Source organism: Thamnophis sirtalis, unplaced genomic scaffold, assembly GCF_051295495.1.
Source record: "Thamnophis sirtalis isolate CommonGarterSnake01/CBP01778 unplaced genomic scaffold, rThaSir2_p1.2 scaffold_2, whole genome shotgun sequence".
Classification (NCBI taxonomy): domain Eukaryota; kingdom Metazoa; phylum Chordata; class Lepidosauria; order Squamata; family Natricidae; genus Thamnophis; species Thamnophis sirtalis.
Window position 1 is genome coordinate 125676189 of NW_028261382.1, and position 19309 is coordinate 125695497.

The 19309-nt window shown below is 39.3% G+C and overlaps 1 protein-coding gene across 1 annotated transcript in view; it reads right to left on the reverse strand.

The window, feature by feature from the left end:
• DPY19L4 (dpy-19 like 4) overlaps positions 1 to 19050 on the reverse strand; it is a 37083-nt gene extending 18033 nt beyond the window's left edge. The window contains exons 1-8 of the mRNA XM_087706848.1: positions 18861 to 19050; positions 11103 to 11207; positions 7940 to 8064; positions 6395 to 6485; positions 4707 to 4828; positions 2720 to 2865; positions 1469 to 1592; positions 32 to 166 (exon numbers count right to left, since the gene is read on the reverse strand). Coding sequence (XP_087562974.1) covers positions 32 to 166; positions 1469 to 1592; positions 2720 to 2865; positions 4707 to 4828; positions 6395 to 6485; positions 7940 to 8064; positions 11103 to 11207; positions 18861 to 18870 — 858 coding nt within the window. The 5' untranslated portion in view covers positions 18871 to 19050. The remainder of the gene's footprint in view (positions 1 to 31; positions 167 to 1468; positions 1593 to 2719; positions 2866 to 4706; positions 4829 to 6394; positions 6486 to 7939; positions 8065 to 11102; positions 11208 to 18860) is intronic.
• Between the last annotated feature and the right edge of the window lie 259 nt (positions 19051 to 19309).

The following is a 19309-nucleotide window of genomic DNA, read 5'->3' on the forward strand; positions in this document are numbered from 1 at the left end:
ATATAATGAATGTGTCTGAATGTCCAGATACCTTCTCTGTCTGTGTGAACCCTATGACATCGAGCAGGAAAAGAGAGACCGCTTGGATAAATAGTAGATAATGACTGTATTCCCACATCATCATAAAAGTGTATGTTGAAGCACTAACCAGCAGGTAGCAAAATCTCTGAAAAAGAGCATAAGAAGGAAGAGAAGAAAAGGGAAACGCATTACAAATAACCAATTAAACTTAGGAACTTTGAATGTATATTGGGAACCACAAGGTTGAATTGCTTGGGAGTTTTGTTATTGTGCAGTTCCAGACGTATCTAATCAGAAACGCCACTAAATCAGGCCACTGTTTGCAGGCATGCACATTTTTCTCTGATTGCTTCCTTCCCCAGGCACTGCTAGGCTGCTTGCCTGCTTCCATCTGAAGAGACATTAATTGATGAACTCTGTTTCCCCCTTAAATTTCAGCAGTGGCTTTTCTGCAGCCACCTCTCCTGCTCTTTTCAGCTCCCTGCCCTCTGTGTGTTTTCATTCCAAGTGATTCATTACAAGTTTGGCTAGACAAGGTTGTTGGGTCAGTAATATGCAGACAGAATTTTTCATGGTTTTGCTTTAGTGTGAGCGGAGGGATGGACCATTCTTTTCTTTTCCTTAACCATGTAAAACTGACAAAGACTTTTGCCAGTTTCCTCCTACAGCGCAAGTGATAGGGAGAATGGTAAAACAATGGGGGTGGGGGTGGGATGTGTGTATGTGTCTTCTTTTCTACTGGTCCACCAACAGGCACAACAAATGGAAAGGTATCAAGTATGGGGGAGAAGGTGTGATACAAAAGCTTTATCAATGGAAACTACGTGACCTCAAAGATTTGCCCACAAAAAAGGAAAGTGTTTGTCTTCCTGGCACAGGTAGGAGGGGCAAAGAAGCAGAGGAATCTAGCAACCAAGGGTTAGCACAGTCCAGGTAGAGCACTAGGCTATCTCTGTAGCCAAAACAGAGGAGGGTTTTTTAAATATGGAGCAGGATTTCTTAAGCTAGCTCCCTTTACAGGCAGTTTTCACACAAGAGTCACATAGCTTAAGTCAGCAGTCCAATGTTTGAACTTACTCTTGCAAAGCAAAATGTTGAAAGTCTGTTTTGAAAGAAAAGATCAGAGAAGAAAATTTCAACAAGAGATCATAAATATCGGAAACAATCTCAAGGTCAGATGTTTTAACAGCAGAGATTGGCAGAATAGGACCACACCTTCAAAAGGGGAACTTAATAAATAGTTCCTGGTTCGGGAAGAAAAATAGGCTTTAGCAAACACTGTTATCTCTCTAAAAACCAGATGTACAAGGAGAAAACAAGAGACTGGTTCTATCCCCTCAAAAGCATATTGACCCAAAGTGATTTTTACCCATCAATTATTCTAGTTTACACCCTTTTTAAATCCATTTTTAACCATTTTATTTCCACTTAAACACTTTTCTCTTACTTCAGCTGATGAGTTTATATTATTCTTTAGATAGCCTGTTAGAGCTGCAACTTGACAAGCAAAATACGGCAGAGCCCAGTTCTCCCTAGCAGGTATTGAATAATCTATTCTTGTTGTGTCCGCTCTAAAAAGCAAGCAGAAAAAAGAAACAATGTACTGACTTACTTTATAACATGAATATTCAATTATGCAGCATGACTGAAAGAAACTACATATCTGTATTAATATTTAGAAGTGGAGACACATTTGGGGATTGATCATATAGTCATCTTAATTTATGCTTTATACAGCTAGAAACAAGTTCCACTGAAAGCAGATGCCATTTTTCACTTGCCAACCTTGAAAAAAATCTCAATATCTGAATGAGCAGTAGAAAATTCCATCTTTGTAGGGTAAACTTGGAAGTTAATAAATGTATCCACAGAGAAAGCCATGGCAACCACTTCTGTATGATACTGAGAAAGAATAGGGGTATGTCCATTTAATCATTAGGATTCAACCTTGATTTGAAGGTGAAGTTACTACAATTGCACACAGTGTCAACTGCAATGAGTTTCAGTGTATTCTTCATTCTACAAAATGGCCAAATGTAACAAAAGATCAGTCATAACAATGTGAGAAATATCTTTCTTCTAATAATTCCAATGAGAAATATTACTGAATGGAAACTGTATATATATCTGCCAAACAACATTTCCTTAAAGGTAAAGATTCCCTTTGGACATATGTGCTAGTCATTCCTGACTCTAGGGGGCGGTGCTCATCTCTGTTTCAAAGCCGAAGAGCCAGCACTGTCCAAAGGCATCTTCATGGTCATGTGGCTGGCATGACTAAATTCCAAGGGCGCACGGAACGTTGTTACCTTCCCACTAAAGTGGTCCTTATTTTTCATGCTTTCGAACTGCTAGGTTGGCAGAAACTGGGAGAAGTAACGGGAGCTCACTCTGTTACATGGCACTGGGGATTCAAACAGCCTAACTCCCGACCTTTCTGATCGACAAGCTCAACGTCTTTACCACTGAGCCACCGTGTCACTATAACATTTCTTTAAGGTTTCACAAATCCCAGCAAGAATATAACTGCTTCTTTTGTTAAGGCAAGAAAACAAGAGTTCAGTGTAAAAGAAACATCCTTGGAGAGGAAAAAATGTTCATCCAAGCTACCCAGAGCTGCTCTCATCTTTACTTTGTCCTAAAAGTTGAAGGTGGCAAATGATTGTACTGCAGAGAGAAAATCAATAGTTGTTTTTACCTGTTAATAATGAACCAGGCAACAGTCAGCATCCCTGCTAGCCAAGTCCCACTCATAAGCCAGCTGGTTACGAATAATGCAGTCACATAAATGCCCTGTAGCCCAAATACTATGCCAATGTAAAAATAGACTGGCTCAATAACTTCCTGAAAAGTAAAAGATAAATGTTGTTTTATAAACATATAGTAGCTGAGTGATAGCAGGGGTGGGTTTCAACCGGTTCGCGGCGGTCCCTGCGATCCGGTTGGTCGCCGAACCCGGAAGTAAGTAACTTCTGGGAACGGCAAAGGGGCACGCCTGTGCGCGCGCGCCCGCTCCTTACCCAGTTTTGATTAATTCTGCGCTTCCACGCATGCGCAGGACGCATACAGCGCCTGCGCAATCCTCCAGGAGCAGCTGGAGCATCGCACAGACGCTAGTATGCATGTGTGCGCCACGCGCGTGCACGCACGCACCGCACGTATGCGCGAGGACGCCGCACACGTGCGCGAGGACGCCGCCGGCCTCGTTCCAACCGAACCGGTTGGAACGGGGCGAGAAACCCACCCCTGAGTGATAGTTAGAACATCTCAACTGAGATTTACCAAGGGAAACAGCTTCTTGTAGCCCCAAGGGACCATCAACTTATGTAAACAAGGAAAGACCAAATCATAATTCTAAATGTTTTCATCTGCTTGCTGAAAACTCTCATAAAAATAATTCCAGTTCTGCTGCTTTTTGAAAGTTCTTTTTTCCCCTAAGTGAGGAAAACTTGTATGACTTAATTTGTACATACATTATTTCAAATGCAAGTTTTGCCTTTGTCTGTAGACTCTGTAAACCACTTAGAGAGTGCTGCAAAGCACTGTGAAGCAGTATAGAAGTCTAAGTGCTAGTCCCAAAAGTGCTTTTTTCTTTGAAGATGTTTTGCTTCTCATCCATGGCTGTCCCAAAAGTGTATGAGAAGCTAAATGTCTTCAAAGAAAAAAACAAGAAAGTTCAATTGCCTCCTGAAAAAGCACCTTTGGGACAACCATGATCTGGATGACTGAGAATCTTCATACACCTCTAACTGCTAGTGCTAGTCTAGTCCCTTGCCCTTACCTAATCTTTAGAATATTACACCTGAGTTATACCAACACAAAGGCCAAATGCATTTCTTGGCCTTAAAGAGGTATGCATACATGTCCCATTAGACTCTGAAAGGATAGTATAGATTCAACTCACCAACTATATCAAGTTTAATCCTCATCCATGAGATTGGAAATATTTAGGTTGCTTCATATACAACAATAATTTTCAAACTTTGATCTGCTTACTACTGATAACTTAAGAAAGCTCCTCTAGGTAGTTCACTGCAGCCAGAGCCTGCTTGCCACATCAAGCCCCACCTCCTCCCTACATTCATGCTACCGATAGATAGCTGACTTGCAAAAAAGATCAGTAATTAAATACTGATTCAGTGTGAAGTGTAGATGATAATACAACAGGAGCCTTCTGAAAAATGCCAACATGGAATAATCTAAAATGCAGTTAAAAGGTAAAGGTACCACTCGCACATATGTGCTAGTGGTTCTCAACTCTAGGGGGCGGTGCTCATCTCTGTTTCAAAGCTTTGCTTTGCTTACATCACGGCCACCAAGAATGCTACCTTCCAGGTAAGTAATTGTAAAGACACTTCCCGAAGGGGCTCAAATGGTGGATCGATCAGGGCCTCCAGAACTTTAGCCAGATCTTGATTCTGAGTGTGACCCCAGCATTATCAGTGTCTTACACTTTTTTTTTTTTTTTGCTTTCTTAACTAAGTTGGCACAGGAGGAATCACACAAGGGTAAGCTGCATTTCCTCCCCTAAGAAATGGAGTACATTCTCGATGCAAAGTAAGATGGCCTCCTAATAGCTCCTATTGTTTTCACCTGGCCTCTGAAATAAAGCAAACCCATTTCTTTTAGGCAGTAAACTTTCCTGATTCTGTCACACAAGATGATAAAAAAGAAAAGATGCATACCTCACTGCCAGATGCCTGATATAAAATGCTGGCGATCAATTCGGGATACAAAGTCATCTGTCGTACAGTGTTCATTGTTTTTAGTGACAGGGTCCTGTTGTCATGAATAAGCTGATGAATGCCTGTGAATGAAGGAGGCATGGAGATATGGTAATTTTTTCTCAATACAAATAGTTGTATCCAACAAAACGAATAATCCAGATGCCAACATTATTTATGTATTTATCTAAAAGACATATCTGGCTGTCCCAATTTGTCACCTCAGCAAGTGACTCTAGTTGGCTAATACCAATGATAATATTAAACAAACAAACACACACACACACACAAATAAGGCAACAATCACAATAGTACTGTGGACATTCTTAAGAACACAGCATTGTGGACATTCTGAAGAACCTCTCAACATAGAACAGCCAATGGAAAATCAACAGGGTTTGGGCCATCGAGACTTGTGGGAAATGATATTTGATTGGGGAGATGTTCCAACAGATCAAATTAGCTAACGTGGTTTCATACAGAGAGCTCAAAGCATTCTACCCTGTCAGATCTGTTGAGATGAGCAGAAGAGATAAGTTAGATATATGGTAGGAGCATAAGACAAACTTGTGGGACAACTTATCTCCGTGTGCTACCCTATAAAGGCTACTTTGATAAATGCCCATCATCATCACACACTATAGAAGGCTCCTAGATGCCATCTCATAAAAATCAGGAGGAATATAAAAGACATTTGATTTACTGGAGATAATCCATTCTTGCTTGTTTCTGAAAAGTAGATTATTCAACCAGATTCTTTCTAAAGCTTTTTTGAGAAGATAATTGCACCCCATGATTATGGCAATTTGACAGAAAGTTATATCCATAGGCCCACCATTCCAGGGGACAAACTTCATTATGTCTACCCTGAAATCTAGCTCTGTACTTAATGTTCAATGTCAGATCAGGCACTAGAGTTCAGACGGCAATACAATCTAAAGAAATACTCTATTGGGAGCCAATATGGTAGGGTGATTAGGATACTGGACTGGGGAGACCATGGTTCAGATCAACATCAGTCATGGGGAATTTATTGGATGACTTTGGGTCACCCAACTATTTTGTAGAGTTGTTTGGCTCTAATTGTTTTTAAATCTCAATGCTTTTAGTAAATCTTAAGTCTCCCTAATTGTCTATAAACTCTCTTCCTTTTTCTTTTCTTCTTTTAGATCACGTGAATCATCTCATGGTGATTCATATGGGCTTCTCTAAATCACCATCCAGATTTGAGGCACATCTCCCTTTAGTCTAAACCTAGCCTATAGTTAGGGAGATGTGCCTCAAATACTAAATCTAGATGATGATTCAGAGAAGTCCATATAAATCACTATGAGGTCATTCACATGAGCTCCTAAAAGAAGAAAAGAAAAGAAGTTAATCCATGGGCTAGTTTTTCATAAATAATTGGATTAATGTGATTACAAATGAGATCCTAGGGAACAAGAGATAAAATGGGTAGATAAAAGCTTTGTTAATCTCCACTGCATTGAAGCATACGTGTAAATTTAGTGTCACATAAACTTTCATTCACTCTGTCCCAGGGTTCTGTGTAGCCTGAAGATTTGCAAGCATTTAGCCCTAAAAGGTAATGCATATTGTACAGTCCTGATTTCCCTTCAGTTACCATTTTGCCAGTGTATTTGCCTTACCTTTTTTAAAAGAGGAGGCTTTTAACAGTTCTTTATAAAATGAATAGTAAATGGCACTGTCACCCTGAAATGTGATTTCTCGTTCAAGTTCCTAGGGAAAAAAAGAGTTACCAGAAAATGTAAGCTACGGATAACATGAGTCCCCCAATCTGTTTCTCAGAACACAAAGATTATGCTTTCAAAACTGAACAGTCTACTAATTCACAAATTTGCCCAAAATTTTCAAATGGACAATGAAAAAAGGGACCATTAGATGGGCTTAAAACATCAAATCACATTTTTTTTGAAGAATTAACTAACACTGCAGACAAAATAGTCCCTAAATGCAAATTTCACTCACTCTCATTATGCTTTTGAAAAAGGACTCTCTTAAAATGCCCACAATGGTCTTTGAGCATCAAATTTTATTTTACAAAAATTATGCTCCCCACCCACCCAATTACTATTCTCTTTGATACAGTAGATGGGTTATATTTATAATAAATTATAGGAAAATATGACTTTGCTACTTCTATTTACGAAAGCTAGATATCTCAGGGTTACAGCTACAGTTTCATAAGGACATAGCAGCTAACTTACAATGATGTGAATGTTCATATATCAGTAGCAAATTGCCCATTTTCATCTGGCCTATCAAGTTACTTAAACTAGAAGAAGCTCCGAAAAGCTTTAGGGAGGTATTTTCTAACTTTGCTTCAGATGCTTAAAAGCGGAGATTTCAGTCCCCAAACAGGATGCTTTTATAGGCTGGCCAAAACTCTCTGGAGCTATGGCCTTAGCTTCCTATGATATTAGTATCACAGGTTTAATACTAATTGAGACAGCTCTCTTTTTCTTAATGGCTCATGGGAAACTCAACAGGCCCCAAAGTATATTTTAAAGGCTGAAAATCAGGTTTTTGTACGTGTGGTGCACCCATTTATGCTTCAATAAGAGATTGCCAATAAAACAGGGTAGAAGCTATAAATTAATTGTGAGCTGAGGTGGAAGGGAACATCTTCACAGAAAAATAATTAAGGATGTGATAAGAAAAACTAAGAAACCGACTTTTGCAGCTTATCATTCCACCTTGACTCTAGACTGGGGGTAGGCAATCATGGCTTATCATATACTTTGGATTAGGTCCCTCATGACTAATGGCCAGGTTAAGTATTCTTTCTCAGTTGGCCTAGACCAGTGATGGCAAACCTTTTTGTAAACGGGTGCCACAATTGTGTGTGTGCGTGCCCCACACCCACAACGTGCCCCACCATAGGCCATTTTCGAATCGAAGATCATTTCCAAACTTCTGGTTTACCCGTTGGGCCCATTTTTTGCCCTTCCCAGGCTCCGGAGGCTTTCCTGAAGTCTGGGGAGGGTGAAACCGCATGCGAGCTGGAGCTGATGCCTTGCATGCCGGCAGATATGTCTCTGCGTGCCCCTGTGACACATGTGCCATAGGTTCGCCATCATGGGCCTAGACATTATAGGAACTGCCACATCTGTTACATAAGCCAACCTTGTGCTTGTATAAAATAACAGACTTTATTGTTTGAGATTCCTTACCGGCCTACCAGAAAACCAGAATTTGCGTTCATGGTATGTTGAAAGATATATGGCATACATCATTCCACTTATGATTGCTGTAATGCAGCCAAAGAAAAGCTTTGTAAAATGTGGGATTAAGACATCTGAAAAGAAATATAATAAACATCAAATAAAGAAAATCTATGTTTTCATATCAAGTCCAATGCCCAATGTTTGTCAAGGCCCTCTCCAACGCAATAAGCAGGTGGCAGCAGAGGGCTAATGTCCAACCAGTCCATAAGTACAGAACACCAGAATATACAACACCGAGCTCTGTAGACACAAGAATGGAGGATGTGGTAGAAGTCCTGACCTGATGTAGAGAACAAAGAGGGTGACTTGATGGAGAAAGGGAAGATCCATTACCAAAGCATCAAAAAGGAAACATTGCTTGCAAGAGTATGTTACCATAGCCAATCTATTAAATAAAAGTAGTATTTAGTCTTCTATGAAGTCTTATTTCTTGATTTCATCTGACTCAGACTGGCAAGAGCCTCAGACTCAATCCAGGCAAAATGGAGTGTCTAATTATTTCAGGATAATAATAATTTTGAGTCTCTGTGCTTGCTTGGAAACAGCAGACCCACAAGTTGGGATTCAAGTAGAGCAGATGAAAGTTGTGGCCAGGAGACTTTTGGCCTAACACTGGCCAGAGTGCCAGTTGTAACTTTACTAGACACAGGATGCACTGGGAACAGTCACTTTTGCTCTTGTCCTCTAGCAATTGAATTACTGTATTGTAATTTGCTCCGTGTGGGATTCCCTTTGAAGACCATCTGGAAACTTCAACTGATCCAAAACGCAGCAGGCCATATCCTTACTGGATAGCTAGGTATTGCCAAGTTACACCGCTGCTGAGGGACCTGCATAGCTCCTGGTGTTTCCAAGTGCAATTCAAGGTGTTGGTTGTTACCTATAAAGCCTTAAATCACTCAGGTCCTGGAATCTAAGAGTCTGCTTTTCCAAGATAAATTTGTCCACCCAACCCAGGGAGCTGGGTGATCAGGGAGTGTCTGCTAAAGGTCCCTCCCATCATGAGGTGCAATAAGAGGGATCTCAATTGCAGGCACTCTATGTGTAAGGTCCCTCCCAGGGAACACCTTGATCCTTGAGGTGCGTATGGCTCCCACTCTTATAGTCATCTGAAATATAGTAAAAACATCACTTTTTCAGAAGATCCTCAGAAATAGTTTCTGTAAAGACATCAGCATTAATACTGCTTTGTATTATAATGTTGCTATTGTATTTTGTATTTTATACTCTAAGTAGAATCCTTGTAATGAAACAAGCAAAATATTTATAGAGTTTGCTCCATGGACATTCATGAACTCACAGATTATAATTTGACGTTACAGGCATCAAATTATATACAATTGGGTAAATCAGGTTTGTTAGCCTATTTTGGTATCTGTTGAGTTGTCTCAAATCAAATAGGATTGTTTATTTGCCTGAATGGTGAAATAAACACACCCAGGGCACATGGAAATAAAGGCACATTCCTTAAAAGCAGACATCTGTAAAAGTTTAATCTTCATTCATATCTTGCTAAAAATTCAAACACGCAGCTTGCTTGCATTTTACATAGTGGTAATTTGTTATACACCCACAGCTGTCTCTGTTTAAATGATCTATATTTAACCTACATTGTTGGGAATTTGTGCACAGCATATCAATCAATTTAGACCTCTTGTGGGTTTTTTTTTAAGGTTTTTTAAAATTATATTTAAGCTGTGCCAGGTAAATAAAATCGATTCAGATGTTCCCAACAGCCTGTACCAAACAAACACTGGGGGCAAATTTACAGAGTATAATGAAGCTCTAGCATCAAAAGAAAACGGGAGTGACTTGATTTTGAGAAGAAAACTATTAAGTATTGGTATAAGCTGTTCCTGACCAGAAACTGACTACATGTAATCTTTAGTTTGGATCCACGCATTCTGTGGCAATTCAAATTTGTGATGGTTCTGAACAAGAGGCATTTAAAATTTGATCCTTGAAGTTCCAGCAGCCAAAGTGCCCTTGTGGTCACATGATCATGATCCTTGCATTCAGCAGCTGACCCTGATTTCTGACCATTGTAATGTCTCACACCTCATGGTCTCATAATCGTGATTTCCAACCGTCCCTGCCAGCTTCCCACAAGCAAAATCAATGGGGAAGCCAGCAGGAAGTTGAAAGTCGCAGTCACGTGTGCTTAATGACACTTGCTTAACAATTTGCTTAACAATGGTAACTGAGGACCAACAAAACCATGTCCCTAAGCACCCCAGTCACGAGATGTCATACTTTACGACCACATCACTTAACAATGGAAATGCCAGTCCAAATTACCATCATTAAGTGAGGACCATCTGCATTTCAACAGCAGAGACTGCTATTTAAAAAGAAAGAAAGAAAGAAAAACCTTTTGAATTCCTATACACAGAGCAAGTTCACCTATTGTGCTGTTAACACAAGAGAGCAGGAGCTCCATCCCTGCAAGGCTGGCAGAGACAGGGCATGTGATTTTTCCTCTTTTGTGGCTCTTCTTGGTGGATTTTTTTGATTTGCCAAAAAGTTTAGTAATTATTCTATGTTGACTGTAAAATATAGATTCATAACCTCAAAGCTGCTTTTAGTTTTGAAGACTGATCACTTTTGACAGGCTTGTGTACAAAGTTAAATAAATATATGGCACACTTTAACTCACATCTTTTTTCAGAATAAAGATTTCTTATCCATTCTACATAGAAACATATTTCTAAATCTAATTCCTTAAAAACAATCATATGTATGTATGTATGTATGTATGTATGTACGTATGTACGTACATACGTACGTACGTACATACATACATACATAATACATACATACATACATACATACACACAAATGCAGGTTTTGGTGTATTCGGGTCTTTTCCTGTGTGAGATTGAGAGTATCTTGGCAGCGTTTCGACGAGGTCCCACTCGTCATCTTCAGGCTGGTGTCTTCGGCCTCGAATGGGACCTCGTCGAAACGCCACCAAGATACTCTCAATCTCACACAGGAAAAGACCCGAATACACCAAAACCTGCATACCTGTACCGGTGAAAATCTATGAAAAATATACATATACATATACATAGAATTAAAACACTGACAGAAAAATGAAATAACTCACATCTTAGGGATCTTTTGGATTGTTTGCCTTTTTCGTTGTTTTCTTTAAGAGTCTTTTCTTCAACTTCGGTACAGCTTGCATTCTTTCTTTGTCTCAGTTCAACAGCTTTTAGACAAAATATCCAGAAGTTAGTCTTAGAATGTAAAACGTACCTACCTTACTTGTAGATAAGATTCCTGGACTCGATTGCATTGTTATATAGATTCCAAACAATTCCAATAGTACCGTAGTTACCCATCTAGGCATATTTTTAGGGATATAAGAGCTTCAGTATTTTATGAAGTTTGTAGTCAAATAAGTGACCTAAAACATCTAGCACGCAACATTTTTTATTTGGGTGGAATAAAGATTCCATTTTGAATGTAACTTATACAGCCTCTTGTGTCTACATCATCCTCAGGACTAAAAGGTTCATCCATGAGTACAGGGTAATCAGAATTACATTCCTTTTCTAGTGTTTCCCCACAATCTCCATGGTATGTGAGACAATAGCTGGGTAAAAGACTCCAAGTCGCCAACAATAAGCTTCCATCCTTAAGGATGGAACTAAAGCTCTGCCCCCACCTAGTCCTATTCCTTGGTTCAGGAGTCAACGTTGCAACTGACATGCCTGCAAGTCTATTTGATTGACTGAAGTTGAACACTACGTTACCCTGGCTATTCATTCCTAGTAAAAGCTTTTCAGAGCAAAACCACTCTCTGAACTGATCATGTAAACAATTTGTAAATTCGATGCATCAGTAAAGTAAAGGTATAGTTTTTAAAAAGTGTAGGGTGTCCCCCATAGCTCAGTTAAATACTCCTCTGCCAGTTGGTATCAGTGAGATCTTAATCAGCACTGTTCCCGCTGCCAATCCTAGTAGATTTTGTTCTGGCAAGTAACGGGAGAATATTGTCCTCATTTCCTGTGCGGAGAAGGATGTCCTGCTCCCTCCTCCCAGTTTCTAACATCAACATCTGGTAGGAGAACTATCTACCAATCACAGCACTGCTCTGACAGGTTTTGACAGATGGCGAAACCTGGGATTTCATCCATTGTAGGAAATCATTTCCCTTCATTTGACACCTATGCTAATCTGGGGATCAGCTCCCTGGGCTCAGAATGTGGCAGATGGAAGGAGAGAAGAGACTCTTCCCCTATCCTATCAGATCTCTGAGATAGCCCGAGGCTTGGATAAGTCCACATAAATGACAGACTGAACAGCTATTGACAGGCAAGGTCAAGGTTATTATATTATTATATTATTCTGTGTGTGTGTCTACCTTCTCGCCACAAAACTTTCACCTGCTTGTAAGCCTTTGTTCTGATTGCTTCTGAACATAGATTTATTACTCTTCTGGGAGATCATTCAACCCATGGTCAATATTAGCTTGAGCAACAGGTGACAGACCTAGTGAGAGAATTGCACTAGCAGGCACACTTTTTTCCTACTTCATTGCATAGTTTCCCCTTCATAAAATTTAGGCAGATGCTGCATTTGCTGATTGGGGGATCAGTTTGGAAACTTCATTGATGAAGGGGGGAGTAGTTTGAAAAATGAACTTTTCCTGTTCCTCAAAGTAGACTAGACTTGAAAGATTGTGCCTGAGAACTGGACAGGCAGGTTCATACCAGGACAAACCTGAAGTGGCTAATAAATGTTAGGCTGATTCCACACCATACTACAAACACCTCTACTATTGTCGCAAACAAAATAGTGGGAACAACAGATTGTACAGATGGCAAAACTGCTACAGTTGTTGACTCCTTAAGATGGAAAATATTAATACCAGAACAGCTGAAGATGACTTTAAGTTGCCTCAAGTAAGGGTTGAAAACAAGGTGAAGGCAACCTCATGGAGAAACATCCAAAACAAGACCCTATCAGGGCTTGTCTTAATTGTAGTTAGGTACAAATAAAGAAGGGGCTGCATTGTTATGAGATCAAGTCACAACAAAAACAGGAGGAATATATAATTAATTTATAGGATTCATATCACAGAATGCTATGATAGTCACCAACAAGAACCATTCAAAAAATGAACAGATGAATTTGTGGAAGATAAGGCTATCATCAAAATGAAAAGGGAATGGTGGACAAGCTATCTGCTTGGTTCTTTGGCTAAGTGAGTTTAAGGCAATTATTAATTTTTAGCCCAACCTAACTCATGAGGATGTCAGGGGGAAAATGTAGGAGGGAGTGTTTCTCTTATCTGCCTATCTGTCTTCTTGGCTTTCTAGATACAAATCCAACACATGAATGAATATTAGAAGAATACAGTTAAGTAACATTATTGTGTAAGTAAGAGGTATGTGCTCTTTCTTTCTCCACTGTGTCATTTCGTTTTCCCTCAAATGATTTTTGTCCCTCTTCCCAATTCTAGCAGAAATAAGTCCAATGGGGGGGGGGGGGGACTACCAAAGGCAAATGATTCCTTTAATCACATTCAAGATAAAAAGAGTGCTGCTCCAGCGTCTAAGCTAGTGGGCACATTTGAAAAATTAAGAACATGATACAGACCATCTCTAAAATGGCTGCCATAATGGGCATAGTCAGTCTGTCAGTCTTTGAGTGTCCTATTCTGTCAGGAAATGGGCATAATTATTCACTACTACTCCCTCTTCCCTGCTCCCAGAATATTCTGAATCACATCAGGTTTTTTAGGAGATAAGAGACACCAATTCTTTCCAAACAAAGAATTCAAACACAGCCTCTCTCTTGTATGCATTTTCACTCACAAATACACCTATGCCAACTCAAATATTAATCTAGATTTTAAAATCTAATTTTTTTATTAATGGATGAGCATAGGTTGTCTACTACCTGTGTGACACTATCTGGAACTACCTACAGCCACAAAAAGTGATTTAAGAAAACGCAAAACCATTTAAAGATCTATTCAAATTCTTCTAGACTACATTTGCTTCTGTTATTCATGTTGCTAGCGTCATTGCTCACAGAGCTGAAAAGTCACCCTCAGAGCATACACACACACAACAGGAATTAGGAACTCCAAGGTCTACTGAAATATAAATATGATTTGAGATTGAAATAAAAGAGAGACAGTCAAGTGAGGCCTAGGTGTACTTCGCAGCCAAAGAATTCTGTCAGGTAGAAACTTGGCATCAAGGAGAGAAGGATCAATCTCAATAGAAAGCATTGTATTCTACAGAGGAACATTTTGAGGCCTGTCCTACTTGTGAATTTCTCTCCTGATTGGGAAGATCAAGTTACTCTTTTCCTTCAATTCTCTACAGATGGCAGAAACAAGAAAATGGAAACATTACAAGGTCCATGTTGCATATCAAACACAGAGCAGCTGGAAAAACTACTGTACACAATGGTTTTGCCAGCCTCTGAACTGTTATGATAATATACATACATGCTTTTTCTGTTTAATTTGATGTTGCTTTAAAAAATATAAGGAAAATATTGTTTTCATTCTTGAGTATTGTTTAACAAAGTAAAACAAAACAAAGGTTAAGTGCTAAAAATAGAACTCAGATTTTTCACCTTGTAACCTAATTAGGTTTGTTTATTTATATATTTCGGAAGTAGGGGAAACCAGAAGCAATTACCCATTAATGGTCCAATGGAATGTCCATGCCCATGGGCAAAATACCTCAATATATCAGATATTGTGATAAATGCCTGTTATAATAATATATTAATATTCTGCTAGTAAACTTCAAGGGAAACCTGGTTTGTCACTGCTAAAATACATTAGAGGACAATATTGGGTTGATTCAGCAAACTTGTCTTGATGAACTAAAGCCCAAGAAACCCTATTGACACAAGCAAAAATAAAAACCCTGACACATTTCAGAATATCACAATGAGTCATAATGACAGTGAACGGCTTTGTGCTTAGCATTCTATGTTACAGTATGTTTATTCAATAAGCTATAGCTCTTGGTGCAATATGATAAGACAGTGTTTCTCAACCTTGGCAGTTTGAAGATGTATGGAATTCAACTCCCAGAATTCTGGGAGTTGAAGTCCACACGTTGCTGGCTGGGGAATTCTGGGAGTTGAAGTCCCCACATCTTCAAACTGCCAAGGTTGAGAAACAGTGTGATAAGACATAAACTAGAATTTCTGAAGCTTAACAACAAAATTCAAACCAACCACAGAATGGTTCTATGTAGCTTCTGAACCCAGTTAGTATGGTGTGGCTTACATATAATCATATATACAGTAGTGGCCAAAATTGAGGAAACCTTTTGGGAAAAGTGTATTTTTGAGGTTTGATGGTAAAAATACCACTTTTTTTGAAGTAGTACCATAAAATTATATATCAATGGAAAGATAATTTAATCAAGAACGTAATGCAACAAAGTTTGTTCAATTATCTGTATTCTATGAAGTGTTATAGCCAAATAACCAGAAAAAGGAAGCACAACTTGCTTAGATTGATATCGGGTAGCTTTCCTTCATCTGATTGTAGCCAATGAGCATGAGTATTTAAAGAGCCAATCACGGGTCATCTTGTTTTGGCGATGAGCCAATCAGATCACAGTGGGATTCAGTTATTGATGTCATGTATTGAAGCTGAGAGGAAGACATTTGTCAGTGTGTTATATGATTGCTATCAAGTTGGTTGGGGTTTTTTGGTGTTCTTTCATTTAGTGAGCTTGTAAAACCTAATGAAATTAAAATAATGGTTCAAAGAGTTGACTGGTCGCCCAGAAAGCGATGTAAAATAGTATTATTAAGTAAACAAGGCTACAGTTATAAAGAAATTAGAAGAAAAATTGGTGAAAACTTAACCAAAGGTGGCATTTCTAAGTTTTTGAAGAGGTATAAGGAGACTACAAAACCACACTGGTAAAGGCAGGAAAAGGTGCATAACAGCAAGTGATGATAGAAGAATTAAGAGACTGTGCCTACGTAGCAGAAGAAAATCACCTGGGTGTATACAAGATGAAATGGCGCAATGCAATGTGAAGTGGAGTGCAAGGACTGTTCGGCGCAGACTGCAGGAATTTGTCCTAAAATCTAGAATTCCACGAAAAAAGCTGCTATACTAATAGCAAATCCTTCATAAAAGTTATTACATTGCATTCCTGATTAAATTATCTTTCCACTGATATATAATTTTATGGCACTACTAAAAAAAAGTGGTGTTATTAGCCATCAAACTTCAAAAATATTGCACTTTTCCCAAAAGGTTTCCATAATTTTGGCCACTACTGTATGACCATACCAGTGGTGGGTTTCAAAATTTTTTTAGAACCTCTTCTGTAGGTGTGGCCTGCTGTGTGGGAGTGGCTTGCCGGCCATGTGACTGGGTGGGGTGGCTTGTCAGCCATGTGACTGAGTGGGAGTGGCTTGCCAGCCATGTGACTGGGTGGGCGTGGCCAACTTGTAAAATGTGGTGAAACTCACTTAACAACGCTCTTGCTTAGCAACCAACATGTTGGCTCAGAAACTCTGGCATTTGAAGCACGCAAGTCTTAAAGCTGTCAAGTTACAAGACCCTTGCACCCCTAACCCTTTAGGAAAAAAAACCCAGGGGTGTTCAAACTTGACAGTTTTAAGACTTGTGGACTTCAATTCCAAGAATTCCTCCTCCAGTCATGTTGGCTCAGAAACTCTGGCATTGAAGCACGCAATTCTTAAAGCTGTTAAGTTACAAGACCCTTGCACCCCTAACCCTTTAGAAAAAAAACTCAGGGATGTTCAAACTTGACAGCTTTAAGACTTTAAGGTTTAGATAGGACTCTTAGAGGCAGGCGGGGAGATTGGTGAGCCAGCCAATCAGTGAGCAGCGGGCAGGGCAAGCATGGTGCGGCCGGGCGGGGAAGGGAGCTGGAATCGGTTCTAAATGACACAGTAGATTTGTGGAACCTCTTCTATAGAAGAGGTTAGAACTGGCAGGAACCCACCCCTGGACCATACTGTACTGCTATCATTAAACAACTGAGGATCAAAAATGGTTGATCTTCTATTGTAATTCATGCTGTAGATGCAGAGCTGTAAAAGCAACATTCTGAGAGTTGAACTGGTGTATCAAGCTGCCATCTATAAATAATGCATAATCCTTGAGCAGGAAATAGTCACAAAACTAAGCAATTCTGAAAAAATTACAACACGCTGCACCAAGTAGAACGTGTTATGAAATGTTCTTTAAACAGTTTCATAGATGTTATGAAAGAGATGCAGAAACAGTTGTTCAGTGCAAACGATTTGTATTGATAACCCATGACAGTTGAATCCTAATTCCCCTTCTCCCCCTTTCTTTTAGCTGTGGAATATATCATAAGAGCTTTAGTGAGGTTGCTCAAAACTAATTCCTTTGGCTATTTCAAACGGGAATAGTCCATTTAAATTTCAAGAGTAATTAATCCCAATGTAACATGCCTCACAGAGGCAAAGGCCCGAAAAAACCACACACAAATAGAGAATAGGGTCTATATGCCTTCCAGTATTAAACATTAAATACGCTCATGTGCAAGATACTCAAAAATAAATGGATAGACTTGCTTTGGATAAATTTCCCAAACTAGGCAAATTTTAAACAATGAAAGAAATTTACCGCATTTGAGATTATGGGAAAGAACAGTTCTGTCGCAGATTGCAACAGAAAATTATGATTATTGCAACAAAAAATATGATAATCTATACTTAGACTGAACACGTTTCTACAAAAAGAACTTTTTCCATGAAACAAATCTGTTCAGTTCAAAGAAAGAATAAACGGCTTACTAAATAACATCTATGCCATATAATTTGAAAGATTAATTGAAAAAAATAAGATAGATGTAGGGAATACCAGACCACTAAGACAGCAAGTCAACCTTCTCAGTATTTCTTCTGCAATTTGAAAAAAATTATTTAAGATATAGAGAAGGAAATTTTGGAGGATAAGTTTGAAAACTCTATGCTTTGAATTCACATATTCCCAGAAACCAATAGATTCTTGGGTTGTTGTTGTTTTGTTTTGTAGGTGGGAAAACATCCTTTTATTGGTACACTGGAAGCTTTTTAAATCTTTAACTGAACACAATAGATCTATATTATGTACAGCTGAGAAAAGTGTTTCTACATTAATATATGTGCATATTATATTAATATGCACATGTATAAAACTATCATTGTGCTGAATGGAAAAGTTTCTATTCTTATATAGTATTTCCATATTATATTCCTTTATACAGCCTTAAAATAATTAATGTAGTTCTAATCAACGAAACAGTATTTTTGAGAAGGAATTCACATATATATTGCATAAGAGATCCACACTGCATGCTTCTTCCACACAAAAACAGATGCATTTCCCCATAGACAGAAGCACAAATTCCACTGTGGTTGACAGAATGACAGAGGATCGTTCGCATGCACATTTTGTATGACTTATTTTTCATCCTGCTCTGCTTTTCACAAAGCTTTACGAGCAAAGCAGCTCAGAAAACAAACATATCGGATGTTTATTGGTATCAAAATGATTTGCTGACGCTTGAAAGTTATTTGCAAAAAAAAGAGAGGCTGAAGTTACTGCTAACCTTATTGATTCGTAACAGTATGTGAAATTATTTTTTAGAAATGCCACCTTCCTCCGCCCTTCTCCTAACTCTAATGCCAGTAAAGCCATAGAACCTATGGTTATACCCAAATTGCCCTGTGCATCTGAGCGGGCCTCCTTCTAGCGCAAATTTCCAGCGCTTCCCTCTTTCTTTCTATCACCGACTAGCGTTGATCACCCCCGCCCCCAGCCCAGGTCTCTGGCTGCCCGAGGCGGAATGAAAAGGGAGACACAACGCGCGCACAACCTCACCTTCCTCCATCTCCAGTTATCACACCGAAAGAAACCCGAGTTCAACGAGCTTTCTTTAGCCGATCTCTCCGGTATTAAAGCGATCGGGACTCCCGTCTCTCTTTTCCAGCGTCAGATCGCACTAAAGCAACCCCCAGCCTTGCCCCGATTGCAGAAGGAGATACTTTTCACTTCCTGTTAGCTCCCCGATTTTCGATCTTTTCCTTTTCTGCAAGACGGTGCGGAACGGTCCTTCCCAGGGATCTAAGGCACATGCGGAATCGAATTCGCGTAGGTACTGAGGCCAAGCCAGTACTCCGAATTCGACTTCCGCCCTGAGACGCTGCCTACTCCTTGCTCTAATTCCTGTGATGTCAGTTCATTCATTAATGAACGCAAAAGAAAGATGATCTCCTTTTGAGGACACAAAGAATTAGTCGTATCCTGTAAAAAGATTAGATAGATAGATA